The 25,407-nt window shown below is 42.0% G+C and overlaps 1 protein-coding gene and 1 long non-coding RNA gene across 2 annotated transcripts; one reads left to right on the forward strand and one right to left on the reverse strand.

Annotated features, from left to right (window-relative positions):
• Positions 1-4,949: 4,949 nt before the first annotated feature.
• Positions 4,950-7,187, reverse strand: LOC134296277 (uncharacterized). The gene is made up of 2 exons (XR_010002934.1): positions 7,009-7,187; positions 4,950-5,836 (listed from the first exon to the last, which is right to left on the reverse strand). It is a non-coding gene; the product is annotated as an uncharacterized LOC134296277 (long non-coding RNA).
• On the forward strand, positions 7,162-18,049 carry ccdc42 (coiled-coil domain containing 42). The gene is made up of 7 exons (XM_003217075.4): positions 7,162-7,403; positions 8,003-8,108; positions 8,905-9,009; positions 10,776-10,973; positions 11,885-12,106; positions 16,418-16,576; positions 17,765-18,049. The coding sequence occupies exons 1-7, from the start codon at positions 7,327-7,329 to the stop codon at positions 17,840-17,842; spliced, it is 945 nt and encodes a 314-aa protein (XP_003217123.1). The 5' UTR covers positions 7,162-7,326; the 3' UTR covers positions 17,843-18,049.
• Positions 18,050-25,407: the final 7,358 nt, after the last annotated feature.

The raw sequence follows: 25,407 nt of genomic DNA on the forward strand, positions 1-25,407 counted from the left end.
AACAAAATTGACCTGGATGCACTGGCTTCATATTAAATGAGGGATGCAAATCATGTGGTCCTCACAAATATTATTGGATTGCAATTCCCATCAGCCATTGCCAATATAACCAGTGAGACTTGAACTCTAACTGCACTCTAGAGATGCCCCATGTTCCCTGCCTCTAACATCAGATAAACCAAAGTAAAATAATTCTGAAGCTTGTTCGGGGCTACATGCAAGATTGTTCCAGACTTCTACTGAGACCTCTTCCACACAGCTGTATAAAATCTACATTGAACTGGATTATATGGTAGTGTATATAATCCAAAGCAGATATTCTGGGCTATCTGTCTTGATATTCTGGGTTATATGACTGTATGGAAGGGCCCTTTGAGAAGAGAAGGAAAAGGACATACTACACCCAAGTGCCTGTTGGTACCCTGGCAGACTATAAGCTCCATCAGCAACTAATGCTCTATGCTTCCCTTTTCCCTGGCTGTGCAATCACAAGGTAACAACACCTGGACACCTTCACACTACTCAGCAGCCACAGAAACTGAGGAAAAGACAGATATTGACCAGATGGGGTTGTTCATGTGGGGAAAAAGTTCAGCCTTCCTGCTCCTGGACCTTCCTGCTCTAGACCTAGAGCAGTGGTTCTCAACCTGTGGGTCCCCAGATGTTTTGGCCTTCAACTCCCAGAAATCCTAACAGCTGTTAAACACCTGGGCATCCCAGATTATCTGATTTAGTCTCCACTGCCAGATAATCTGGGATAACCAGATAATCTGGGATCATATCCTGGGATATTGGGACAGAGTGGAAAGTGCCTCAGCTACACAACCACAGTTGAACAGTGCTATGGCCCATCCTTTTCCCTCCACCTACTGATTGCCTGTGCAGATGTGTCATGTTGCCTTTGCACAGCATGGGGAGGGGGTGTCCACAAAATCATACATGATACCTCTTGTCTTAAAGTACTCAAACCTATATAAGGCCCCAGTTAAGCCACAGTAAGGCATCAACATAAAGCATCAATAGGATTCTAGCTAGTACAGTATCTTTATACTTTGTAGCCCCTGAGGAAGGATTGAGACAAGATTACAATGTGGGAGCATTGCAGGTTGAGAGGAATGCATGGGATAAAAGTAGGTAAAAAAAACAAGGGCTGCTCTCAAGCCAGCCAATCTACATCCTTTCTCTTATCTGCCCACCCACCCCAATTTTACATCATTCTTGTCTCCTGAGAGGGAGATAGACTTTCTGCCTGCCCATCCAGAGAATACCAAGTTGAGATTCTCTTCATACAAAGAATTGGACAGAAGCGGGGGGAAACCAAAAAAAGAGGGAATCCTATCAGAAAGATCTGACTCAGAAATGGCATTTTCTCTATTCTAATAAGTGATGTTGTGCCAGTGGTAATTTATTCATGGATAGCAGATGCAGTTGCCATGGAGAAGGTAAAAAAAGCAGAGCTTTTAAAACATACAATGAACGTATCAAGGAGGCAGACAATCCGTGAGAAAGCACAGATAAAGCCATGGGAAGAGAGGGGTGAAACTCTACAGCAGCCCATTAAAGCTCTGCTCAGTGTGGTTTTCTCTCTTTTCTAGAGGTAAAGTCACGGAAGGAGGGCAACAGGTAAGAAGTACAGGCAACAGCCCCAATCTCTTTTCCCCATTGGTTCCACCGGGGGGGGGGACCAGACCCAGTGGAACGGGAGCAAAGAAGAGGTGGTTCTGGGAACTGCAGTCCAAAGAACAGTTTGGCCAAGATGCCTCCCCAACTGGAAGATGCAGATTCTGACCTTCCTTGGTGGAATCAGCATTTGGTGACAAAAGCAGTCCCCCAATAGACAGCTAGAAGAGCTGGCAGTTAAATTCCTACAACATCAAGATCCCAGAATCAGCTGTATAACTCTTAACACTAAGGGCTAGTTGGTATTTCTGCAGGATGATTGGCCACAGCTCAAGAAATTGAGAAGAGGCTAATTGTGTCAACTATGAGGCAGGGTCAAGATTGGGAAAGGAGCACGGCAGGGCTGCACACTTTCACCCTACCTATTAAACTTGTATTCAGAACACATCATGCGATGAGCGGGGCTTGACGAATTCAAGGCTGGAGTTAAAATTTCTGGAAGAAACAGTAACAACCTTAGATATGCAGATGTTACCACTCTGATGGCTGAAAGTGAGGAGGAGCCGAGGAGCCTTATAACCAAGATGAAAGAAGAAGGTGCAAAAGCTGGGTTGCAGTTGAACATCAAGAAAACCAAGATTATGGCAACCAGACTGATTGATAACTGGCAAATAGAGGGAGAAAACATGGAGGCAGTGACAGACTTTGCATTTCTAGGTGTGAACATCACTGCAGATGCAGACTGCAGCCAGGAAAACAGAAGACATTTATTGCTTGGGAGGAGAGCAATGGCCAACCTCCATGAAATAGTGAAGAGCAGAGACATCACACTGGTAACAAAGGTCCACATAGTTAAAGCAATGGTATTCCCCATAGTCACCTATGGTTGTAAGAGCTGGACCATGAGGAAGGCTGAGCAAAGGAAGATAGATGTTTTTGAACTGTGGTGTTGGAGGAAAATCCTGAGAGTGCCTTGGACCACAAGAAGATCCAACCAGTCCATCCTCCAGGAAATAATGCCCGGCTGCTCACTGGAGGGAAGGATATTAGAGGCAAAGATGAAGTACTTTGGCCACATAATGAGAAGACAGGAAAGCTTGGAAAAGATCATGATACTGGGGAAAATGGAAGGGAAAAGGAAGAAGGGCCGACCAAGGGCAAGATGGATGGATGGTATATTTGAAGTGACTGGCTTGACCTTGAAGGAACTGGGGGCGGCGATGGCTGACAGGAAGCTCTGGCGTGGGCTGGTCCATGAGGTCAAGCAATTTGGGGGTATTGCTAAATTCTTACTGAAAATCAGCAGAAAGGGTATTCTTCCGCCATTTCCACAGGCCATATTCAAAAAGTAAAACAGTTCCCATCTTTGTATCTGCCTGTTAGATGAATATTTAAAAGCTAAAGTAAAGGTTTGATCTACTCACATTTGCATGTTTTCGAACTGCTAGGTTGGCAGAAGCTGATGCTAACAATGGGCGCTCACCCCGTCCCTCGGATTTGAACCTCTGACCTTCAGGTCAGCAAGTTCAGCAGCTTAGCGGTTTAACCCACTGTGCCACTGTGGCCCCTCTCAAAACAGAATGTATGTTATGAGAGAGAGGAAATCAAGGGAGTCGTAGTCTTTAGCCTTCTTTGCCAAAGAATGCTGGTGCCTCATCAAAGTACACCTCGCTGGGTCCCATAGCACTGAGCCATGGCAATTAAAGCAGTGTCAACCTGCATTAATTGTACTGGCACATGAAATCTAAGGCTTGATCTACAGTGCCAAATAGTGCAGTTTGAACTGCCTTAAACTGTGTTGTATTGGTCTACAGTCACTCTACACTGACCATATAACGGAAGTCAAACTGTGTTATTTGGCACTGTAGATCCCAGTCTTGGATTCACTGCTAATATTGACAGTGCATATCATATACATGTCTCAAATCATATGCATAACTCACAACCTCTGAGGATGCCTGCCATAGATATCAGGAGAGAATACTTCTGTACAGCCCGGAAAACACACAACAACCATATGCATGTCTACTCAGAAATAAGGCCTATTACTTCTTAATAATAAATATAATAAATAAAGCACAAATACTGGAATAGGCTAACCAGGTGTTAAACTGACAGCTATAAGCCAAACTTATAATGGAAGCAGTGTCAAGCAATAGTGCCATTGTTTACATGGAAGCAGACCTTTAAATGCCATGGCAAAACAAGAAACAATGAGTTCTTTTTAAAATGTGTGAGAAGGATAAAGAGAAGAAAATCACTAGCTGCTTCATGTCTCGAGGGGAAATGTGAACCCGAGGAGCCCAAGAGGTTATACTTGACAGATAATGAATGGATTCTCTCTTCTTACTGGTTATCTTTTTCCTCTGACTCTACCTTTTTTTATGACCAGATGGTGTGTTAAATGAAATGTAAATTATGTGTAATCATTGCCAACATTTTGGAAGTTACAGAGTAAGTGGAAGACTTATTATTTCTTGTCCTATTTGGAGACTTGACAGGAAAGTGACAGCAGTAATAAAAGATTGAGACACTGATTACAAAGAATGTCGGGCTAAGAATAAAATGCAAAAGTTCCAGACAGAAAACTGCAGAGCAAGCTTCCAAGTGTTTCAGCAAAGATCTCCTAAGATAGGAATGAAACAAGGACTTCAGAGATTCGTAGCAAAAACTTTCTCCACAGAAAGAAGCTGACATAGTACAAGGAAACAGTTTGGATACATTAAAATAATGAGTTTGTTGCCTAATGCCCAAACAGAGGCACCAGACACTAATGAAAGCAAGATTTCTGTGTCTTGATAGTTATGCAGAAGGGGGAGTTTCGATAGGTAAATCATCTGTTGGGTGACTCTTACAGGTACTAAAGTATTCACTGATGTTTATATAGCTATAGGGTTAATACATTGTGGGGAATCTGAAGGTACCCCCATAAACACACGCACACACACGATGAATTCAAAAGCCAAATGTAACTTTCTCACTCACATGGCATGAAATCAGGAAATGGGAAGATAAATACCTGAGTCTTAAATAAACACACTATTACTTACTAATCTTTAACCTCAATCCTTATTAAATTTTAATATACAAGGACTGAGATTCCACTTTGAAAAGGCAAACACTCAAACAGTTATGTGGCAGTTGCAGAATGCCACCTTATAAAATAAGTGTGATATTGCACAACTCAATTTGCACCTATATACATAATATGTAAGTGTACAATGGGCAGACTCTATGTGCACCATTATGTCAAACATATCAGTGAGAAAGTGTTGTGCAGCAAGCGAATCTTAGCCACGTCCCATACATAAGACACACAGACAAGAGTAGAAATGAACAGAAAAATCTTTACTCTTAATAGCAGAGATGAAATATAAACTTGCAATGTTGTATACAGAACCAGCAGCGCAAGAAACTTTACATAGTCTTTGTAAGTAACACAAAATAAGGCATCTTCATCTTATGTCAAATGAGAAAACAAAACAAACCTTGAGCAAACAGCTGTTCCACCATAGTCTCCTTTAGAGCAGCATAATGGCTTCTCTCCAACCTGCTCCTCAGAGCAGAGCCTTTGAGCATAGATCTCCTCAGAGAGAAAAACTCTCCAGAACTGTATTCTAAAAACACACACAGTTATACCCTGTTGGGTGAGATCCAAGGTTGCTGGTTGACCTACATTACCAACTGCACCTAGTAATTATCATCATAAGATTTTTCTTTAACACACATACAGTTGGTCCTGCTACAACTTACTGCAATAAATAGTACCACCTACAGAACCTTAAATGAAATAAAGCTGTTCCACACCAGGCCAAAATGTCCAGCCACCTCTATAGGAAAACAAGCACATGCATGAGTCCATCATCTCATGTGTGTTTCTTAATGCTTTCCCCCCATGTAAGCACAAGATTAATTTAGCCTCCTTTTCAAATGGCATCTGCTTCTCTGAGAGCTCTAAAGTCACAGGTAATGGTGCAGCTAAGAGTCAGTCGTAATACTGGGAGATTTGGCATTTCTTCTCTCACCCTCTCCTCCTCCTCCAGCTGTTCCATGCTTTGTTCAGGCTTCTCCATTCCTGATGCTAGGCCAGAAGTGGTCATTATGTGCCCTCCAAGTGTTGATGGACTGTAGTTCTCAGGAATCCCACCACTGGCTATGGGTGAGTGGGGGGTTAGTCCATCAGCATCTGTGGGGCTGTATAAGCCCTGATCCTGAGCTAGGAAAAAAGAAAAACACCTGCATTTAATATCCTGGCCCTGATTTGTAAAGGAGAAAATATATTTTGAATATGTGTTGCTTTTCACTTGGAACTGATTAAAAGATAGCACTATTATGACAATGAAATATGACAAACTTTACTTTTTCTTCCTATAGGCTAAGGAGATTTATCTGGAAATACCCACCATGAAAAAAGTTGAGGGATTTTCAAAGTACAACTTTTAAAAAGTAGCATTTGCTACCATAAGTGTTCTTTGACATGCAGTTTACTAGCTGTTAGGATTTCTGGGAGTTGAAGGCCAAAACATCTGGGGACCCACAGGATGAGAACCACTGGACTATAGCATATGTATGAAACCTATATCTATGAGGGATATGTTCCAATATGTGGATACCTGAAACTGTGAATAATAGAAAAATATATTTTGATTACACTTTGACCAGAAGTATACTGTGGAATCAAACTAGAGGGTTTAAGAGATTCCCACAATCCCTTCTGAGTGAGTGTGGGTAAGAAGTTAGGGGTTTTGAATCCATGAATAATGGAGTCATCTTGACTTTTTTTTCATGAGGCCTGGTGGCCCCAGGTCTGGCCATAGATGCTGCTCACCAAGTGTTCATTCCTGCACCCCACTTGCCGTCTGTCTCTGGGCTGTGAACTGACAGATTTAGGGCCTGAAGCCAGCTCCAACCATACTATTGGCTGCTGGCCATTAAGAACATATGGATGAAGATAATCCAGCCCAATTTCTTTGGGCGGCCTGGCTCTTTTAAAATAGAAGTCTACTCTAAATCAGGCATGGGCAAACTTTGTCCCTCCAGGTGTTTTGGATTTCATCTCCCACAATTCCTAACAGAACACCTGGAGGGCAGAAGTTTGCCCATGCCTGCTCTAAATGTTAATATTTGGATGGTGAACTGCCAATGAATACCAGATGCTGTAGGTCAGTGGTTTTCAACCTGTGGGTCCCCAGATGTTTTGGCCTACAATTCCCAGAAATCCCAGCCAGTTTACCAGCTGTTAGGATTTCTAGGAACTGAAGGCCAAAACATCTTGGGACCCATAGGTTGAGAGCCACTGATGTACGCTATATTTCAGAGGAAGGCACTGGCAAAACCACCTCTGAGTCTTCCTTGCTTAAGAAAACCTCAAGAAATGGATGGAATCACCATAAGTTGACAGGTGACACAAAGATGGTGATGGTGGGATGCATTGGTCCCTGGATCCTGAAAAGAAAAAGGACTGGGATCTTCCTGAGGGCCCCTCATCATTCCCAGTACAATCTGGCCCCATGGTTGCTAAGCAACCCCTTTGCATCTTCTGTGTCCCAGGATTCTGTAGCCCAACCGCATCCGCTCCTGGGAGTTGCACCGGGGAGCTTCTTTCTTCCTCACAAGGGTTTTAAAAAGGTGGCTTCAGCTCTGTGCAGAAGGGTTGGCCTTGACAAAGGGTGTGTGTGGCAGAAACCTAGAGAGTGAGCTGGCATCATGACCACCATGGAAGAACAGGATCTGAGCGAATATTTCCGCATGCAGTATGGACAGAAGTTGCTGAAACTGTTGATGTAAGTTGAACTCCTCTTTCTTCTCTCTTTCCCTTTCTATTACCATTGAGGTTCTTTTCCCTTGAAGCAGACTTCTACCTAGAGTTTCCTTTTCTTGTATCTTTCTCCAGTTCATTATTCCTCCTCTCACACTTTGTGCTTCTTCCTTTCCTTCCCAGTAAATCCTCTTTACCTCTGATATTTCACAAAAATGCCCTGCTGGATCTATCAAGGATCCGCTAAGTCCAGCATTTTGTTTCCAATTCTAATCAGCCTTTGAAACAAGATGTTAAGACTTAAAAAGCCTACAAATAATCTGAACTCTAATATTCTTCCAGATGCTGAAACCACTTGCTTTACTTTACTGCTTCCATGGGAGCCTTCAGCTTCCATTGGGCAGCACACATTTTCTTAGGTAGATGAAGCATGACAGTTTTGAAATGTTCCTTTTCTGGATCATAACACTCAGAAAGCCCTAGCAACATGGCCACTGCCATGCTGTCAAATGTCTCTGAAGTGGGGAGAATAGTTAACTCTCTCACATATTCATTCCTTAGCCTCTAGGAAGAAAAAGTAAAGTTTCTTTCTCTCTCTTTCCATGTTTATTTCTTTATTTTAAGGAAATTCCCTGTATCAGAGGAACAGTCTCCATCTCCTTCCATTCGGCTCCTAGAAAAGAAAAAAGAAGCCAAATTGGTACATCAGGCCATGGAGGCGCAAAAGGAGGTGAGGCCCTCAAATTGCAGGAGGTGCCCTGTGTATCTCTCTTTGTATTCCAAAGTTCTGTGATATAGTGGGCAATTTGTTTCTGCTGGGGCTTGGTTCCAGGATTGCCCATTGATAAAAATCCACCAATGGATTATAAACAATGGCAAAATAAAAGCATGTTCATTATATAAAATGCCAAAACCAAGATTTGATTTTTGAATTGGGGTGTGTGTGGATATTTTCAAGCAATAAGTGGTTGAATCCATGGATGCAAAATCCATGGATATGAAGGAATAACTGTACTCTCTAGTAGCCATTTCTAAATTGTACTATATGCTAGTACATGACATCCAGATGTGCTTCACCATTAACACTCAATAATTCTTGGTTTATCTGGGCAGGACATCTGTTATTTTGAAGATTTGTTTCTATGGAGGAGAAGGGATCCAAAATATTGGATACTATAGTTAAGATCAAATTTAGGGGAAAGAGTGAGTTGTCTGCTTGGACACTGACGGGTGATGGTGTTCAGGTGAAGACTAGCTGCTCTAGAGTAGACAGAGGAGCCCTCATGTTCAGATTATTGTTTGTGTGGTCACAGTCAACCCAACTGTACCTGAGCACACACATCCCATAGTCAGTTTGTAGTTAGGATGGGAAGGTGTTGCATTAAGGAAACCCCCTGGCTACATGATGTCAGTCTAGTTATCTGGAGTGATGCTAGGATCTCATCCTAGTCTCCATATTCTTCACAAATGAAAACATCTATTGTAATTCCATTACCATTTGTTCTGTCTCCCTGTAAATCCTTCAGGCCTTTAAGACAAGGATGGAGTCATTGAACAACCGATGGGAGGAACTTGGAGCAAAAGAGATTCAGCTGAAAGCATATATTCGGAAATTTGAACAATTCATACAGGTACTGGTCTCTGGATCCTGCTCAGAGCAATCTGAGTAAAAACAACCTTGAATTTCATTAGTAATGTCATGAGAGCTTTACAACCTTCCCTACTGTACCCCAGAATCCATTTGTGTAGTAGACAGGAAGGGAGAGTTTCATATTATTAGGAACCTGCTCTCAAAGTATAATCATAGTTATGTAAATAACTTCTGCAGCTGGATTGCATTGCCTGGCCCTATCATGAGTCATGCTCTTAGTACATCAGGAGCAGACCGGTGGGTTGAAAAATGAAAAATGACTTATCTTAGCGTGAACCTTCATGTGGCATCACTCTCAGCAACTCAGCCCATTGGGAGATCTTGGGCAAGTCACATTCTCTCCATCTCAGAGGAAGGCAATGGCTAACTTGTTCTGAATAAATCTTGCCAAGAAAAGGTTGACAAGGTTGCAATATGTATTCCAACTTTAAGAAATATAGCAGACAAACAATCCCAAGTAAGACCATTCAAAGGACAGCGTATCAAGCAACTGAGGTCTATTTGTGTGATGAAGCTCTGGCAGTTCTGTGTCATGAAACATAGGTGACAGAGACCACATGGAACATTCAGTCCAACCCCCTGCCATGCAGGAAAAGCACAATCAAAGCACCCCTGACTGATGGCCATCCAGCCTCTGTTTAAAAGTTTCCAGAGAAGGAGCCTCCACCACACTCCAAGGCAGTGAGTTCCACTGTTGAATAGCTTTTACAGTCAGGAAGTTCTTCCTAATGTTCAGGTGGAATCTCCTTTCCTGTAACTTGAACCCATTGCTCTGAGACCTAGTGTCACCAAGCAATAGAAATATTCACCTTGGTCAGTTAATCTAATAATGCCAAGGCCATGTTTCTGTGACTCCCACTCGCTATCTAAGGCAAAACATCTGCTTTTTTAGAGGGGGGAACAATAATTCAGTGGGAGAACTCAGTGAGAAAACACAGAGCCCTTCTACACAGGCATATAATGCATCTCGGACTCAGCATGAAAAATGCCAGTTCTGAGCTGCATTTAAGCTGCCTTCACAGCAGGACACTAGCTTGACATCCTATGCCAAAGCTGGCTTGGCAGGCATGGATATGGGCTCCATCTTCCACACACTCTGCACCTCATTCCTTCCAAGCTCCTTTGTTCCCTGGATGACGAAGAATCGGGAGGTAAAGACTGCAGTGCTTGTAAGGGGATTTTTTTCCCTGTCATTTGAAGTGGGGGGATGAGGGTGTTGAGGCACAGAAAAGCACTACCATCTCACCTTTTTGGGCTGCCTGAGTTTGGGATGGCTGTGAAGATGCAATCCTGGATCCCACATTGGGATCCAAGATGGCAGTCCCCACATCCTGGTGTATTTTTAACCTGCAGTTCCTACACTGCATTAAATGGCAGTATAGTTGAGGCAACAAATAGAAGAACACTGACATCCGCACATTAAATTACCCACAGTAGGTGGTGGTGATGATGTTTATTATGTTTATTATGTTTATTATGTTTTCTAAAATAAATAAATTATTGCCAGATAATTATAAAGAACCACTGCAAATCATAGTGTATACTTATGAACTATGTGGGGGACTGAGCAAATTCCTTGATCTGGTATATGGTAGTTCCCAATGTACCTTTGATATTTTCATACAGCCTAATGAGGGGGGAGTGCCATGGAACTGGGATTCATTGGCAGGAACCTCTCCCTTTTTTAATTTCTTTAATTCTGTATGTTGTTGGGATGGGTTGGGGATTCAACTTGGGGACTATTAGGAAAATGACCAGAAACGAATCAGAGCCTTGAAAAAAGCCAACAAGGAACGAGAACTGAAGAAACAGCGAGTGAAAGAATTGGCCAAGGCTAAGCTGGAGATGGCAACTCTCAAACAACAGCATCAGAAGCTCTACAACAAGCTACAGCAGTATTCAATCTTCAACAAATACCTGGAGAAGGTGGTTGAGGTCTCAGAGGTATGTACTAAGAAAGAGGACAAATCCTATGGACCTCATGAGACGGGTTGGGGAAAAGTGGGGGAAAGCAAAGGGAACCGTCTTACCCTATTCCCTCTTTCCCCATCTTATGGGATGACCAGCCATGCCTTGCTTTTCTCCCACATTCTGCTGCTTGGAGTCAGGTAACCCCCTCCCCCCAACTCCCGAAGATGGCCTTTGGACTCCATTTGTATGCACTTAGGAAACAGAATGCCATGGAGTCCCACCAGAAGTGCCCTTACATCATATGATGGCCTCTGTGACACTCCCATGAGGCTCCGTTTCCTAAACTCATTGAAACTGAGCCCAAAGATTATTTGATGAGATCCTCAGAGTATCTCCTCCAGGTATTCATTTCCTGGCTTGGCTCTTGTATACTAAATTGGAAGGTAGAGAAAAGGGGAAAGTATAAATGTTGAAGGCATATGTATGTCACTATTGTATCACTTTGCACCACAAACCCACATTGACTCTGCAGTAATATGTATTCAAACCCAGATACTGTGACCCGAGTTGCAGAATAGCAGGGACATTGTTCTGACTGCTATTTCAGCCCAGCACTTGCACAATTACATGAATAATGCTGGTGAATTTGTGTCTAGAGCAGTCGTCTCACCCTTTGCCATATCTTTGCTTTTACACATTATAGCTCCAGATAGCGTAATATAGTCTGGGTCAAATATCCATTGTAAAATTTTAGCTGGAAGTGAGTCAGAAACACAGCTTTCCCAAGTTAGATTGTTAGCAGCCATCCTACCCTTTCTGCTTTTTATGTAGCATGAGTAGGATAGAAATATGATCTGTGATGTACAATGATTTGGAACTGACTCAGTTAGGGGAGACCCAGTATTTTGGGATACAAAACAATAATGCAAGATATCCCTCTGCAGTTTGAGGAGATCCGGGAGGTCATTGGACGCTACAGGACTCTCATAGGCATGCACCGGGATCTTGTGCAGTCAGCCCAAGAAGGGCTGGAGATGATTGAACAAGCCAAAGTCCGCCTGGCCCGCTACAAGGAGGAAAAAGATGATGAGATTCTGCAACACAACAATGAGCTAGCACGCTTGCAGCTGCGCTTTGACCATGCCCGCAGTGATGTCATTCTTTGGGTAAGGAACAAGGATGATGGTATTCCATTCTTTGAGAGAACGTTTTGGGGGCAGCTCTTTGGTACATATGTAACCAGTATGGGTGGAGCATATCACTTGGTGTTCTAATCCTATCTCTTCCTGAAGCACCAAGAAGCTGTTCAAGGTTCTGAATCTGTTCTAGGAACAGAGCTCACCACTTTGAATGGCTTCTTTAATGCTTGGAATCAATATCAGAGCGGATTCATGTCTGAAAAGGGAATCACTGCCCTCCCTGAAATTTGCTGCTGAGCCTAGCCCTAAAATAGCATCTTGGATAGCTTCTTTAAAGTCTGGAGTAAAACCTGAAATGGACTCACCACACCACTGACATAGCTTTAGGCAGGTTTACATTCTTGGCAACCTACAGAGTAAATACTGCATAAAATCTGCTTCCATTGATTTGTATGCTTGGCAAGCTATAGGCAAACTCTAGTCCATTGAAAAATGGAATCAGCAGATGGCTAGAACTGTAAACAAATTTGTCTCTCATATTTATTTAATGTATACCCTTCTCCAAATATGGAGCTCAAGTTGCTAACAATTTGAGTTAAAACAAAATGCAGTTAAAATATTGCTAATACAAATGTGTGTTTTTTAATAAAAAAATAAAACAACCACGCTAAAAATGTTGATTTGAAACAGCTTTTAAAAGCTTGTTAAAATTTAAAAATAGTGATAAAAGTACAGATACAAATTCAACACAACTCAGATCAAAAGGACCTTTTGCACCACATATCTCCTCACTTAGTGGCCTCTTGGTAAGAAGGAGAGTTGAAAGGAGGCAGCCCAGCTTCCCGTGATGGGAATTCCACAGTCTAGAAGCAGCCATTGAGAATGCTTTAGCCTGTGAGAAAAGTGGGGCTGAGAAAACACTCCCCTGAAGATCATAAAATTCAGGATAGCTCATATTGGGAAACTCAGTTTTTCAGTCTAAATTTTAGCCACACAGGACTTTGTAGACATAGCCAGTACTTTGAATGGTGCTGGAAATGAACTGCTAGTGGAATTGTTTCAGCAATAGATCTATATGTTCCCACACCCAGCTGCAGTCAGCACTCTTGCCACAGTATTTGTTGTCTTCTGAATTTTTGGCAGCAGCACACCATCAGGGCCAGGATCTTGTATGCTATAGGGAGGAATTTAATTTTTCAGTCAGTTAGTCAATCAACCAGTCCTTGTGCTAATGTTTTTTAATTGGTTGTGTCTTTACATGCCCTGCCCTTTCTCACTCCAAACTCAACATTTTCTAACCTAGGTTATCATCTTATCTCCTACATGGTAAGCAAAAATGCAGGGTGGTTTTGTTTGGCTGTTTTTTCTAGAATGGAGAAGATTTTTGAATTCTTCTCTGGCAAAGGACAGGTATAGGTATCAAATGCCTGACCAGAAGAAAGGAACGAATCCTATTTCACTCCTACCCATGGATTGTCTTATATCCAGTTGGCCTCTCCTAGTTCTCTTACTATTGCTCATTTAAGAATTAAAATCACAATTTTCTTCTCTGCAGTGCTGGTTTTTTCTAGGAAGATGGGTTGTCTTCCTAGAAAGAGAACGGATCACATTTGAAGAAGTGCAGGAAGCATGTTGTTGATCAAGAATTTTGTCAAACTCCTACCTGCAAAGTGTCACGGGAAACTCAAGAACCATGCCTTTTTTGTTGTTGTTGTTGTTGTTGCAAAATCCTAGGCCCAGTTAATGTTTTCCAAGCTACAAAAATGTAGTTATATAGAAACATCCTTGCAATCACGCAAGGTGTGGATGAATAAACAAGTGTTCATCCAAAATTTCTTGCTAAGGTCATACTTTGTTCCCATTTCATTTAATAATTACAGGAAGTTAATATTTAATATTGACTGGCCTGGAGCTTTGACATTCAGTGCCCAAATATGATGATGTAACCAAACTCTAATTCTCCTTTTCACCAATCTCTAAAGATATTGTTTTAGTTCTAGTATTAAGTAACATGCTGCTTGAGGGTGACCAAAATGCACTTTACAGTGTTCCCTCACTACTTCACAGTTCACTTTTTGCGGATTTGCTGTTTTGTGGTTTTTCAATAAACTCTAAAAGACTATTATAAATCATAAATAATTGCAATTTACAGCCTAAGGAATGGAGGAAGGAGAAGCCGAAGGGAGAGAAAAGGAGCCCAAGTAGCAACGGGAGGAGAAGGAGGCGATTTATCAACACACGATTGGTTGATAAAGACAAAATAGTGTATAACTACTAAAATAATGTATAAATATTAAAATAAATATAGTGTCCCTACTTTGCGGATTTTCACTTATTGTGGGTGGTCCTGGAACTTAACCCCATCGATAAGTGAGGAAACACTGTACTTCTGAAAGGTGGTCCTGGGCAGTCAAGAGACAAATTAGACAACAGAAATTCAACCCTGCTTGACAGGCTTACATGTCCAAACTCAACTTTGAATAAGGATTTTCTGTTCTGGGTGGTGATCAGGAATACACAAATTACACAATTAAATCTAGTGTGTCATCTGTGCCCATTTCTGGTGATGTCTGTTCCAGCCATGGCAACATAAGCTTCAGTTACATGTTGTTTTGATTAGAATAACAAGCTCTATATTGCCTTTGAAAAATGTTAGGAAACTGTCCTAGGCCCAGAATATGCAATTCCCATTTTGAAACATCTTCATTTGCTACTGGTCTGTTTCTGAGAAAAAAAATGAAGTGCTGCTTATGATATGTACAACTTGCATTTTCATTGCCATCACCTACAGAGGTACATTTCATAAGGACACAAAAGAGTGCATTTTGGCAGCTGCTCTCAGATTGTAAACCTCCCCTGGAAATAAGGTGAGGCTAACCCTTTTCCAGTTGTCTTCCATCAGCAGGCAAAGATATTTCTATCGAAGTTGGCCTTCAGCTTGTTATGGCCAGAGTAATATAAAATGGATGTAGCAGACTTATAAATATTTACTCCTATGTATTATTAATGTGAATTTGTTATGGTTTTAACAGTTGTTTTAGTAGCGTCATTAATTTTTACTTTAATATGTATAAGGGAACCTACTTTAATAATCTTGGGAATTACTCCACATCCCAACTCTAGGAGAAAGGCAGAATATAAATTTAAAACAAATAACTAGATTAAAGCATTTCAAAGCATCCAAAATCAAGTAGACTGTATAACCTCTAGAGCAATGCAGCCTACCATGTGCTCTTTATCTAGCAAACAGAAAAAAGAACTTTGAAAGGGAATGCCCTTTTAAAAACAACAACAACAACTCATGTAACCTCACTAGGAGTAGACTGAAGCTATTCCCCACAATCCTTAGATGTGATCTCAACAATATCTTACAAGGCTGATGGTAAGAGGCAGGGCTTATGAACTACCAGTTAGAAAGGAGGACGTGAAAGATGTCATGTATCCAACCTGGGGCATCTCTACCAAATGTCATCACATTGGAATCATTTCCATGAAGGCTGAAAGCCAGACAATATACATAACATTTCCCAAAAGGCCTAGCTGGTGAACTGGGGGAGTGGTGGTATGATATTGTGATTGGGAGACCAGAACACAATAAATGCAACACAGAAAACAGTTGTTTAGAATGGATGCTCTGAACTCTCCAAATGGAGTTTAGGGCACCCAGTGATAGGCACATCAGCCAGAATAATCCATGTTTCTTTAAAAACTTCATAATGAACTATATAACACAGTAGTGGTTCCACACATAAGTAGTACACAATATGTCTATTAGAGCATCATATACATATAACATACACAGAAACAATACACAGTCCTAAGGTATATAACTCAAAAGTATCTAACTCAGTATTATAAATCAAACAAAATGATATACGTCTCTGCAGTCCTAAAAGGTTTGGATTGGCTTAAAGGCAAACTGATTCAGAGTATCTGCAGTTCTGGAGGGATTCCTCAGGACTCCACAGGTTTTGGATCAATAATGAAGCCAAGTAGACAGAGTCAATGCTGATGTAACTCCTGAGTAGGTGGTGATATATCCGTTCACACCGTTTGCACGCCGTTTACAACTGGTTCCCGGGTTTTATCCCAGTTTCGGTAACCCTTCTTCTGGTAAGCGGCAAAAGCTTTATTATTTCTTTATTGATGGCTCTGCATCAGGTATTCTTAATTCTTAACAGAAATAAAAAATAAAAGGAAATTTGTCTAATGTTGTGCTCTTTATAACATATAAATCATCAGTTGTATAGACCTTGTGAAAATAGACATGTCAAAGCACCCCAAGATATGCGATATTCTAAAAACTTCCCCATATTTTCCTCTTTTACTTCTCCATAGGAATCCCGCTGGGCCCATATCCAAAATACTGCTGCTCAAAAAACCCTAAAGTTGGGTACCATCAAAATGGCCACCTTGAACCTCTTCCAGAGTGTAAACAAGCAGATGAAAGAAACTTTAAGTGTGCCTGTGGAGGATACCCATAAGCAGCTGGATATGGTAAGAAAGTTTCACATACACACGTGCACACAAACACACAGTTAAATGTATCAAGGATATTGTGCCATATCCGTTAAAGTGGTGTCAAGCTTCATTAATTCTACAATGTAGATCACAAAAAAGGGAAACATTGTTAAGGCATCTCATTTCACCTACAACATAGATTCCATTTGAGTCTAGGGAAAAGAAACAGTTATGCAACATAAGAGAACTATTGATCACATAATCCAAAGTGAGTAACTTTAGTTCAGTAGAGGGTCTCTGATCCTGATAAGACTTGGGGCTCATGGGGGGAAATGACAGCACACAATTTAGGTAAAGACAGATCTGGTCAAATCTCTTTAATTCAAAATAGATCAGGTACATGAGATGGTGGTAGGAGAAGGACCATGGAGAGCTCCCAGTGAGTGCAGCTTGCAGTTGCTTTCTCTTAGTTGCACATGGAAGAGAAATGTTGCCTCAGCACAGAATGGGCCATTTATGAATGCTAGGAAAGCTAGCTCTATATTAACTTAGATGCTTGTGGAATAATAGGCTTGCATTTAAAGATGTTTGTCTTATTCTGCTACTCCTGGCTCCTCCAAAATGAGGAGTACAAGTGTGCGTTCCAGGGAGCAATATATATCCTTCCATCTGGTTGTTCCTGAGGCACCTTAAGTGTCAGGACAGTGCCTCCATGGATCAGAAAAAAGGTCTGCCTAGGAGATTATCACCCGGGACATTTCTGGCTGAGAATTTTAAAGGCTACTTTCTTAATTGAAATTCTCATGATTCCAAAGGAGACAGCTTAGGGATTTAAATGGGAAAAGCAGCATTTAATACTGTTGTTTGGTAACCTCCCCAGACTAGTCCCATGTCTCTGGGAACTGACAGACTTCCATCCTCATTCACTGTTTTTCTTTATATTTATGAAAAACACAGAATTCAGCTTCATCTGCAGCCTCCCTTCCCACATGGTAATACACGAGCTATTGCAGGGCAGAACAGCAGTATTTGGCTATGTCCCTGTTATGTCAATTTCATCCTTCATGCTTGTATCAGTAATAGGAGGCCAGCCAGTTTTATCATTGGAACAAGAGAACAGTTTGAAATCCCAAGTAGCATTCAATTCAAGTAGCATCCGTTTTGTACTCAAGCATTAGTTATTTATTGTTGTCCTAATTTGATAGTCTTCCCTTTTGCTTTCAGATCCAGCAGTTTATCCAAGACCTGTCAGATATCTGGACAGAAGTAAAGAAGAAGGATCAAAACCGATCTCAAACTTGAGTGCCTAGTAAGGACTAGGAAGAGAAAGGGCTATTTCATGTCTCCACCACATCTAAACTTGATTTAAACTGATTATATTTGTTTGATCTTTCATGAACCAGACGTCACTTCACTGAATAGTGATTCACTCCTTCCCCATTCCTAATTTTTCTGCCCTTGGAAACTAAACATAGTCAATATGATATAAAGAGTTCTATTTTAGCATTGCATTGGTTTCTCGGCTATATTTCTTTCCTCCTTTAATAAGACACCTTTTGGCACACATGTACACCTCCACACAAGGCAATTAGGCATACAAAAAGCATCCTGTGTTCTTATAGAATCATAGAATAGTAGAGTTGGAAGAGACCTCATGGGCCATCTAGTCCAACCCCCCGCTAAGATGCAGGAAATCGCATTCAAAGCACCCCTGACAGATAGCCATCCAGCCTCTGCTTAAAAGCCTCCAAAGAAGGAGCCTCCACCACAGTCCGGGGGAGAGAGTTCTTCTTGAATAAGATATATTTTTCAAGCCTACTTGCTACACAAGGAGTGCACATGCACTTCTATGTATACAAATTAATGAAACATCATGATGTTTCATTGTGTGATTTATGTATATGAACATATGTTTATATGTTTGAGTGTTGTGTGTTATGTAACAGAATCAGATTTTGTATGTACATATGAATAGATTTGAGAAGCATGTGAGAGAAAGAGGGAGGAAAAGGGGAGGGGAGAGAGAGAAAGAGGCCCTGTCCTCTTTGGCCAGGTCCATGGTGGCTTAAAGTATCCACAAGCGTAGCCAAGAATAAAACACTCCTTCAAATTGAAAGCATTTCTCCCCACAAGCTAAGAGATGTGAGGCAGGTAGAGAGTTGGAGACAACTCATTCAGGTGAACTAAGGCCCAGTAGAAGAAAATGAAGCAAGAGTTCATGTAAAATGCTTCCATTTAGCCCTGGATACAGAAGTCACAAAAGACACAACCATCTAGTAGGTGGAAAATTCTGGAGTCTCGAGCTCTTTATCATTCTGGTAGGTCTTTCTGCAAGTGTTCTTCAGAAGCCATGCTGCCAAGGCTAGTTTCACAGCACTCCCTCAGCACAGCGTTCTGCGCTGCAACAGGCAACCAATTCCAGCATGGGCCAGGATTGCAGAGCTGGCATGCTATGCTCTCTCTCTCTCCCCCCCCCCCTCTCTCTCTCACACACACACACCCTCACTAGAATAACAATTAGCTTTCAACACCCAGAATCTTAAATTTAGCAAGGAAAGCAGTGCTGATTAGAGTGAGAGCTGCACACAGATTCCAGACCTGAGTCCCATACATCCGGGTGCACTAAAGGGCAGCGCCTCCGGCAGAAGCCAATACCGGGTGTAATCTCTGAGCTGGCATCACTTTTTCAGCTCTGCAGTGTAATCAACTGGCACTGATGACGCAAGCTCAACCAGGATGAGCTGAGTGGGGCGGGGGGGGGGGGGCGGGGGGCGGGGAGATGCCTTATCTTTGGAGGGCATGATGACTCATCCAAAGTTTATTTCATTCAATCGGGTCTTCACACAGTTTCCAACAATTTTAGAGAGTGAGGAAGATCAGTGAAGAGGCACTGAATTCTGACCCTGCAGTCTTAAGAAATCTGGAGAATAAAGGAAAACAATGCCATGGAGGGTTAGCTTCACATGCCAGAGAGAATTCAGAAAGGTCACTTTCCAGAAATAGAGAAAAAGTAACAGAATATTTAATAGTTTGCTTCAGCATCAAACTAGTACTGATCTTAGGGATGGCTTTATACTTGTTGCTGTTGTTGGCTGTGATTCTGTATTATTTATCTATCAATGCAACCAACATAGTTAAGTATTGTTTCTTGGCTTAAACCTTCCCACTATATCCCCAGATAGCAGAAGCTATGAGTGACAGGAATCTATCTATTCCGCTGACAATCAGGGACAACTGACTGAAATTTCCACCCCACCTTGCATAACTGATCTTGCATGCAGAGGCCCTCTTGCCATTCCTCCTTGCACCAGAGATTGCTCCTAGGAAGAAGAGTGAAGCATCAGCTGCTTCCTATCAACAGGGAATACAGATCCCTATTGTTCATGGTAGCTGCTGTCTGGTAAGTGGGATTCTTTCATGGTCCTTTAGTATTCCCCAAACTAGTGAATGTGTAGGAATCATGAATCCAAAACAATCATAAATGTATAACTAGATTTGTCACTGTTGCTGTTGTGTACCTTCAAGAGGTTTCGGTTTGTGGCAATCATGGGGTTTTCTTGGCAATATTTGTTCAAATGAGAGGGCGGGGTGCCTTTGTTTTCCTCTGAACTGAGTGAATGTGACTTGCCCATGGTGACCTAGTGGGTCAATGGCCAAGCAGGAATCGGAGCCCTACAACCTCTTCACATGGCCTTTTTGCGCCGTGCTGTTTTGCTGGCAAAAGGGAAGGTGCGCAGGGCAACTTGTGGCACCCTGCATGCACTCCCTCCTTCCCCCATGATATGGTGGGGATGGAACAGGGTGATTGGCATCTTGTCCCTGTCCCCATCAGACAGGAGAAAGGGCTGCAATGCACATTACCCCACTTCCCTTTCCCCATCATATGGGGAAAGGGGGAGGAAACTCCAGGCAACTCCATCAGAGCTACCCAAAATGCACTTTCCTCCCCCTTTCAGCTCTTTCCCTCCATTGTGGGAGGAATATGGGTGGGACCTGCCACGCAGCGTGTGATAGCACACAGCAAGCCCCATCCTTGCCATGAAGCAAAGCGCCAACATGGGGCTAAAATGCCCATGTGAAGAGGTCCTTAGTCTCCAGAGTTGTAGTCTAACATGCAAACCACTACACAGACTGATTATGCACTTGCATACCCTTAGTGAATTCTGGCCATCATCATCGATATTTATACGCTACATTTCCTCCTTCAAAATAGAATTCACAGACATTAACTGTGTTCTCGGGCACAGATTGTGTAATATGCCATAGTCCAGTGGTTCTCAACCTGGGGTCCCCAGATGTTTTTGGCCTTCAACTCCCAGAAATCCTAACAGCTGGTTAACTGGCTGGGATTTCTGAGAGTTGTAGGCCAAAAACATCTGGGGACCCCAGGTTGAGAAGCACTGCCATAGTCCATTGCACAGCTGAACATGCCTTTAAACAATGTGGGGGGGGGATTTATTATTAAACAAAAGATATAATAAAATCAGGCAATATAAAGGCATAAAGCAGGGTGAATTACAAGAGTTCCTTAAAGCTGCCAGTAACATGGCCTATTATGAAAATTAGAGTATTAGTCAGCCTTCGTTGATTAACTTCCTGCAGTGATGGCTGTTCAGCTAAGGGTTGAATAATTCCCTCATATAAATATAGGTTAATTTTCTCATCAGTGACTCAGACAAGATAAGAATCACTCTGTTAGAGGCCAACCAAAGGCACCAGAATTGGTTTATCTTGTTGAGTATGTCCTTCAGCATCAACCTAAATGAAAGTCCTGAGTTTTTCCAGTTTTAGATTTTAAGATCTAAAACCCCACAAGTAATAAGAACATCAGCCCTGGCCTTGTCTTTCTCAACTGCAGAGTACGCCTGTCCTGTTTGGCACAAGTCTGCCCATGCAAAGCAGGTGGACATAGCACTGAATGAAACATGCAGAATCATCACGGGATGCCTTAAACCTACACCTGTTGATAAACTCTACAAGTTAGCTGGCATTGCCCCTCCTGACGTGTGACGGGAAGTTGCTGCTAACGGTGAGAGAAAAAAGGTTGAACATTGTGAAAGCCACCCACTGCATGGCTATCACCCTCCTCCCACCAGACTCAAATCAAGGAAGGGCTTCATGAGAACCACCACTCCTCTTGATGTTCCTCCAGCAACAGCAAGGGTGTCCCTCTGGGCAGCTGAACCTGGCAATTCTAACTGGATGGCCCCCCAAGAGGGTCTTCCTCCAGGGGCAAACCAAGAATGGGCAACTTGGAAGTCCCTGAACAGACTCAGAAGTGGAGTGGGCAGATCAAAAGACAACCGGCAGCTCAGTGGTTTAATCTATTGCACCATTGGGGGCTCCATTTATGTCTCTATTGTAACTGAAATTCCCCAAGCACTAAATCTTTTAGTTTCCTTCTAATTCACCTTCTTTCTAATTAGTCTTCCTTCTAAATAGAATGATTCCTTCCCATTGCTTCACTTCCATAATGCCAAATATAGTATTGTTCTTGTTTTGCCTTCTCCATATATGAAATTGGCCCTGCAAACACTGCTAATTTGTGCATAACCCTACTTTGCCTTGTTCAGGAGGGCCATCCAATTGGTTGATCCTCAACTTGGAGCAGGTGGTAAAAAAGGGACACTGCACTCCCCACTCTTCCCTCCCTGGATTTATTTGTGTCCAAAATTAAGTACTAACCAACACTGGTTTTCCCATTACAGTAGAGTCTCACTTATCCAAGCTAAACGGGCCGGCAGAAGCTTGGATAAGCGAATATCTTGGATAATAAGGAGGGATTAAGGAAAAGCCTATTAAACATCAAATTAGGTTATAATTTTACAAATTAAGCACGAAAACTTCATGTTATATAACAAATTCGACAGAAAAAGTCGTTCAATAAGCAGTAATGTTATGTTGTAATTACTGTATTTACGAATTTAGCACCAAAATATCACGATATATTGAAAACATTGACTACAAAAATGGCTTGGATTATCCAGAAGCTTGGATAAGCGAGGCTTGGATTAGTGAGACTCTACTGTACTTAAAATCTGTTGTTCTTTTATGAGTAAAGATGGCTGACATTGGCTCCATAGACAAGTGTACATGAAACAGAGCATATTGACTTGAGAGGAATGCAACTGTTTTTGGTTGTTTTGCAGGGTTTGACCATTTGACCTGCTTTCTTTTACACTTGCTCACAGAGTTTCCATTGCACCAAACAAGATAAAGTTGGCATTCCTTCCCCACTCAAAGTCATGAAAGAATAAGTACTGCTCTCTTATCGCTTCCTTGGCAGATAGTCTGTCAGTCTACAAGTCTCAGAGGGGTGTTTCAAGCACGCTTTCAGATCAAAATGACAGGCTGAGCTGGTTCCAGCAGTCCAGGCAGTCCTGTTTCCTCCCCTCTTGGCTCTCAAGCATGAGAAAAGGACTTGAACTCCCTCATCCCATAAACACTGGCCTTTCCACACAGGGAGTAGTTCACAGAGAGGAGAGCCAAAATCATTGGCTTGGAGCCTATTTACACAAATCTCCTAGATTTTTCCATGCACAGAGTGAGAGGCTCTTATTCTCACAGCGGGAGTCACATCCCAATGGTGTCTGCATGGGATTCTGCCAATCCAAATGGGCCTTGACCCTATTAGAGCTGGCAGGATATTTGAATAAACCCACTCCCAAATTGCGACATGGAGTTTTCACCCCTCTGTGGAATGGCCATGCTGGATGATTCTAAGACACAATGAAAAATGCAGCCTTACCAAAGGAGCAGATTTAAAATGGTAGAATCACATAAGATTCAGCTGCCATGTCTTGTTGACTTGTATACATGGAATTGTGGTTGCTGGAGTAGGTAGATGGAGGCTGACATCTTGCCTTTCATCTCAGGCAGCAAAATATCTTAGATATGCCTTATCTTTTGCATACTGGAGTGATCTGAAGAGTGCAAAGTCATGTGCTCATTCTGTGTGACCCTCATGTGCAGCAGAGGCAGAATGCTGGAGTGGCAAAATTGACAGTTTCAGTTTGGATAAGACAGGTGTTGAGTAGAGTGTATGTCTGCATGCTACTTCACATAGTTTTTAAACCCCTGCTGATAGAAAACTGGCACAGATTCTGGGATTGTTCTGCGGATTTACTACAGCTTTTAATATGGGATACCCAACTGTTTCAAATGCTTGGAATCTGAACTGGAACAGCTCATTCTAATACAGTAATACATTGAGTTAAGAGTTTAATTTGTTTCATGACTGAGCCTGTAACTCAAATCACTGTTATCTCAAAGTGAATTTTCCCATTGAAATGAAATGAAATGTTATTAATCCATTTTGGCCTCACACACCCCTTTTTGCTACATTTTTTAAAATAAGAAAATGTACTTTATAAATAAAAAATATGTATAACTGCACATTCACATGGAAAAACGGAAAAGAAAGATCAACTTGAAAATAGAAGAAGCACCAAGTTGTGGCAAGGAAGCTTATTTGAGGCAACAAAAGATGTGTTGGCCAGTGTAACAGCAAAGTAAAACCTGCACATTCAGATGGAACAATAAAAAAGAAAGATCAGATTTAAAATGGTAGAATCACAAAGTTGTGGTACAATGGTAGAAACACAAAGTTGTGTCAAGGAAGCACAAAGCACAAAGTGAAGAAGCAGAAGCATCCTTTTTTCATACTGTACTCATTCCAATCTCGCTCCCTCTCTATCTCTTTCTCTCTCTCTCCCTCTTCGTGAAGCAAAACATACCAGGAATAAAAACCACACAAAATCAAGTAACCCAAAGTTCCTTAAAGAGGACAAGAACAAAGCAGACAGCAATCTCTCAAAGTGGACAAGAGCACGAGGCACGGAGGCTGCTATCTTGAAGCCCTAAAGCCCTGTACCCTTGTGCTAGTGCTCCTTCTGGCACTAGTCCCCTCTGGCACTAGTTCTTAATTCAAAACTTTTTTCATATATCAAAGCAAAACCCGGACCATGACAGTATTTAACTCAAATGCTGTTGTAGCCCAGCCTCCATCTGAGCTGTCAGGTGAGCCTGAGGTTGGGGCTGTTCAGCCTGTGATTGTCCCTGTACTGCCTTGTCAGAGGTGCAGCCAGAGTTTGTCCCTGCTCCTGCATTGTCAGAGGACTCGGGATTTGGGCCTGAGATGCAGCCAGAGTCTGTCCCAGTAGATTCCGGGCCAGAGACAGAATGGTTGCAAGTAGGCAGTTTGATCTGCATTCCTCAAAGCAATCAAGATCGGATCTCCTGGTGCCAGATGGACATTCTAGTTCGGAATCTTGGAGTGATAGGGCTAACGAGCTTGACAGAAGGAAAGTGATAACTCAACAGTGAAAAGATAGGGAGTATATCAGAAGGAATAAACTATTGCTTTTGAAATAAAATAATGAGCAAACTTCTCATGGGAAGGAACCATGAATTTCCCTTAAGAAGGGCTGCTTTCTCTGACAGAGTCAGAGGTGGTAACTTTGCTTTTCCAAGAGAGGAAGATCTCTGCTTTGTGTTCCTGTGAAATCCTGCAGCTTTGTATCTTGAATCGAGTTCCAGCCTTGTTCTTGTTCCGGTGTATCCAGTTAAATGTTCAAGTAATTTTGCAGTGTGGGTTTCTATTCCAGTCAAGACCCTTGCCTTGGGTTACAGCATTGTCACTGTACCTTGGACTAAATTTGGAGTTTGTTCCTGCATTTCAGTTTCCAGCTTGATTAATGCCTTGGATTAATCCTTGAAATCTTGTTCGGATTATTTGTGATATCTTTCTTGGGACTTACTTTGATATCCAGTTGGGACTATGGTTTTTGAATGACTTTTATCGACTCTTGCTTCAAGATTTTCAAGTACTTTGTTCTTGTGAATTAAACCCATTTTATTGACACTGA

The sequence above is a fragment of the Anolis carolinensis genome, chromosome 2 (assembly GCF_035594765.1).
Source record: "Anolis carolinensis isolate JA03-04 chromosome 2, rAnoCar3.1.pri, whole genome shotgun sequence".
NCBI classification, from domain to species: domain Eukaryota; kingdom Metazoa; phylum Chordata; class Lepidosauria; order Squamata; family Dactyloidae; genus Anolis; species Anolis carolinensis.